This window comes from Electrophorus electricus, chromosome 24 (assembly GCF_013358815.1).
Source record: "Electrophorus electricus isolate fEleEle1 chromosome 24, fEleEle1.pri, whole genome shotgun sequence".
Lineage (NCBI taxonomy): Eukaryota > Metazoa > Chordata > Actinopteri > Gymnotiformes > Gymnotidae > Electrophorus > Electrophorus electricus.
Genome location: NC_049558.1, coordinates 6,893,891 through 6,897,500, shown reverse-complemented (window position 1 = coordinate 6,897,500; position 3,610 = coordinate 6,893,891). Strand labels below are relative to the sequence as shown.

General features: G+C 40.6%; 1 protein-coding gene across 1 annotated transcript in view; it reads left to right on the top strand.

Moving 5' to 3' along the window:
* The window catches only part of oprl1 (opiate receptor-like 1), a 25,004-nt gene extending 21,938 nt beyond the window's left edge, over positions 1-3,066 (top strand). Inside the window, exon 4 of the mRNA XM_027021618.2 lies at positions 1,396-3,066. Coding sequence (XP_026877419.1) covers positions 1,396-1,919 — 524 coding nt within the window. The 3' untranslated portion in view covers positions 1,920-3,066. The remainder of the gene's footprint in view (positions 1-1,395) is intronic.
* The last annotated feature ends 544 nt before the right edge of the window (positions 3,067-3,610 follow it).

Genomic DNA, 3,610 nt, shown 5'->3' with positions numbered 1-3,610 from the left:
ACTTCAACCACATGCTTCCTTGTAATTGTAATCGTAATGCAACTCAAACCTCCTGACCACACACACACACACACACACACACACACGCACACACACACACACACACACACACACACACACACACACACACACACACACACACACATACACACCACACACCTTTTCTAAAGGAGAAAGAATTTTATGGTGTGAGAAGCAGAGAGGTGAAGATAAAAGGAGGAACTCATGCTTTCTTGCTCAGCTCTCCAAGGAGTCTCTCTTACTCTCCGACCAAAACAATGAAATCTCCTCTGCCAGTTTTTTGCAGTTTTACCTTTTCAGGCCAGTTGCATTCAAAGTAAAATAAATAAAAGGAAGCATGAGCTAAACCTACATTCATCAAATGTGTGGAAAGAAAACTCAAACACTTTTATTTTTATTCTGAACGTTGTTGTAAATTGCTCAGTTCTGTTTTCCTCCTTGAAACAGGATGCTACTGTTTAGCAATTAGGAACATTTGGAACAGTTCCAAAGCACATTCTACTTATCTACAACAGATCGGCAAATCTCATTAGACACGTCTGACCACAATTCCTTTGCAGAAATCTCATAAACCGTTAATAAGGTTCCAGCTGCAATGCTGTAGAAACTGAGGTCTTTGCATTCTCATTTAGAAATTTCAGCAGCTAGCTTGATCTCAGTGATCAGTGCACCTGTAAACACAGTTTTGACAAGAATGACAAGAAGACGATTTTTAAAAAATCACACCATTTCCTTTGTGTAGCTTCTGATCTTCAGAGGATGGTGTCTCGTACGATGATGCATGTGTGTGGCTTGCTTTAGCCACTCAGATGTAAACGTTGACACCAAATTAAAAGAAGAGCAGTGGAAATTTCTTGGTGAGCATTTGAATTGAGCAGACTTCAGTGAATTTGTACGTCTACAGATTCTATAAGAAATCCATTGTTGTCTGAATCTAATTATTACTAGCACAGAATATTCCATGTCTTTGACATTTTTGACCAAATATGGAAGAAGAAAATAATCGCACATACAAATATAGCATGTTTTGATTCAATTTGACTAAACCAATAATTAGGCTACAGCTGTGCTAAACACAGAATGAGTATTGTAATACGTTATGACTCCAGACATTTGGTAATTTTTTTTTAAATGTTTGTATAATATAAAGTAAACTGAATGTTCTTTTTGATTAAATCGTGGGCTAAAATGACCTTTCATGACTTCATGCACTTGCTGTCTGCATATAAATAAGTGGAATGTCAAGTGTTTGTTCTACCATGACTCGGCCCATTTTAGGCAAGCTCATGTCAAAACCTACTGAGGGTTTAACATCAAATAACTCACGAATGTAACGTTGTGCTGTTTTTTTCCTGTTCTGCCTCTTTCACACAGGCGTCGAGTGCATCTTGGTCCTGCCTGACCCTCGCAGTTACTGGGACCCGGTGTTCGGCACGTGTGTGTTCCTCCTGTCCTTCCTCATTCCTGTGGTGATCATCAGCATGTGCTACAGCCTGATGGTGAAGCGCTTGCGGAGCGTCCGGATCCTCTCTGGCTCCAAGGAGAAGGATCGCAACCTGCGGCGCATCACTCGCATGGTGCTGGTGGTGGTGGCCGTCTTCGTGGTTTGCTGGACGCCCATCCAGATCATGGCCCTGGCCCAATCGCTGGGCTTCAACCTGGCTAGCGTGCACACGGCTGTCCTGCTGCACTTCTGCATCGCGCTGGGCTACGTCAACAGCAGCCTTAACCCCGTCCTCTATGCCTTCCTGGACGAGAACTTCAAGCGCTGCTTCCGCGAGTTCTGCCAGCCATCGCCCTTCGGCCTGGACGCGCAGCAGTCTGGACGCATGCGTAGCATCGCCCGTGAGGTCGCCTACAACTACAAGACCACGTATGGCAACAGTAACCCTGCATGACTAGGCGTGGAGCTGCCCCTGGTCAGCCCTGAGCCGCAACCCAATCCAGGGACAGGGAACTCGAATTCCGAGCTGACTCAGATTACCACCCTCTAGCGCCACAGCTACCTCCGCCAAGTGGGTGGAGGAAAGGGTGGGGCTAGGTGCGAGGGTGGAGTCACATTTGACGACACGCCCTCTTAGGGACAAAGGGGCTCATTTTTCAACGTCTTAGGATTTGGATGTTAATGTGTATGTTATTGGTTTTTATCTAAATACAACTTCTTTATTGTTTGACGTCTGTATTGTAAACATGCTTTTTATGTTTTTATTTATAACAGGCTGTGATTTCTTTGATTGGAGGGACAGGAATGCATTGCCTTAAATCTAACACAAAGTCTTTTGAAATGAAACCCATGGACTATGGGAGTTAGTCCTGAATGGATTTTAACTCTCTTTCCTTTTGTATTATCACAGTCTATGAACTGAGATTTATGCAATGTAAGAAAGACAAGAAGCTTACAAAACAGAGACTTGTTACTTAATTTTTAAAAAATGCTATTTTTTTGTTGGTTGTCCTGTAGCAAAGCAAAAATATTTTATATTACATGGTTTTCTAGTAGTTTTAAGCTCAAAAAGATAATTTGTAAAGATGACATAAATTTGTGTATTTACATACTAATTTGTGTAATACATACTCCAAAGTTAATGAAACACATTGTTACTGTTATAAGTGCACATTACCTCTGATATTTAATGAATGTTTTGAGTGTATGAAGTGTATCTTGCTTCCCTACATGTTATCCTTTGGTGAGTCAAAAATGAGGAGTAAACTTTCTCTTCAGTTTACATCACAGACAGCTGAATGTTATACAACTTTTAAAGTAGCCAAATTAAAAGACAGAAAAAAAACAATAGTCTGAATTTTAATCAGTAGTATGATAAAGATACTGTAAACTTAAACGCTTCTTGTATATTGTATTTGATGTAATGATTTGCTCATTTACTGCATTTGATTTAAATATTTATATATTTATTTACCGATGAAGAGTAACTATGGAGTATAGACAGTTATTGGTATATATTGAGGGTAATAGTGGAAATCATATATTCGTATTTTTTCTCTGCATATGAATTAAATGGCAGTTATTAAAGACATTAAAAAATCTTTATGGGTTTTTATTTTTATTTTTATAATGTCGTATTATGTTTGAATGGTACATACACTCCAGAAACCATATCAGATTTCAGTTAAGCAGCACATGAGATAGCAGGACAAGAATAGCGAGAAGTATAGGTATGTTTAATGAAAGAAGGTGAAGCGTGAACACCACATGGGCAAGAGAGGCTTTCAGGGAAGTTAACGTCTGGCAGCAGTGACAGACAGGCCCCGAGTCAGTGATTTTACTACTTGGGGGCCTGTTTCTCACTGGAGTGCTGTCACTCTTTTTGGAGTTTCCTATTCAGATGAGGATTTGATTGCTGAGACTAGAGGCCTACTCCTTCATCGTGATGTCCCGCTGAACTGGATCTCTACAAACATGCAGGTTCTCAGTGGATTCTATACTCCATTCACTGGTACGTGAGACTGAGCCCCCTTAAGTTGAATCGAGCCCCACGTATCGGTTGAGTCTTTCATATGTCATTGTGAGTGCTCCATTTGAAACTGCCTCTTATTGAACAGGATGTAAGCAGCGAATAGATGCAATCAG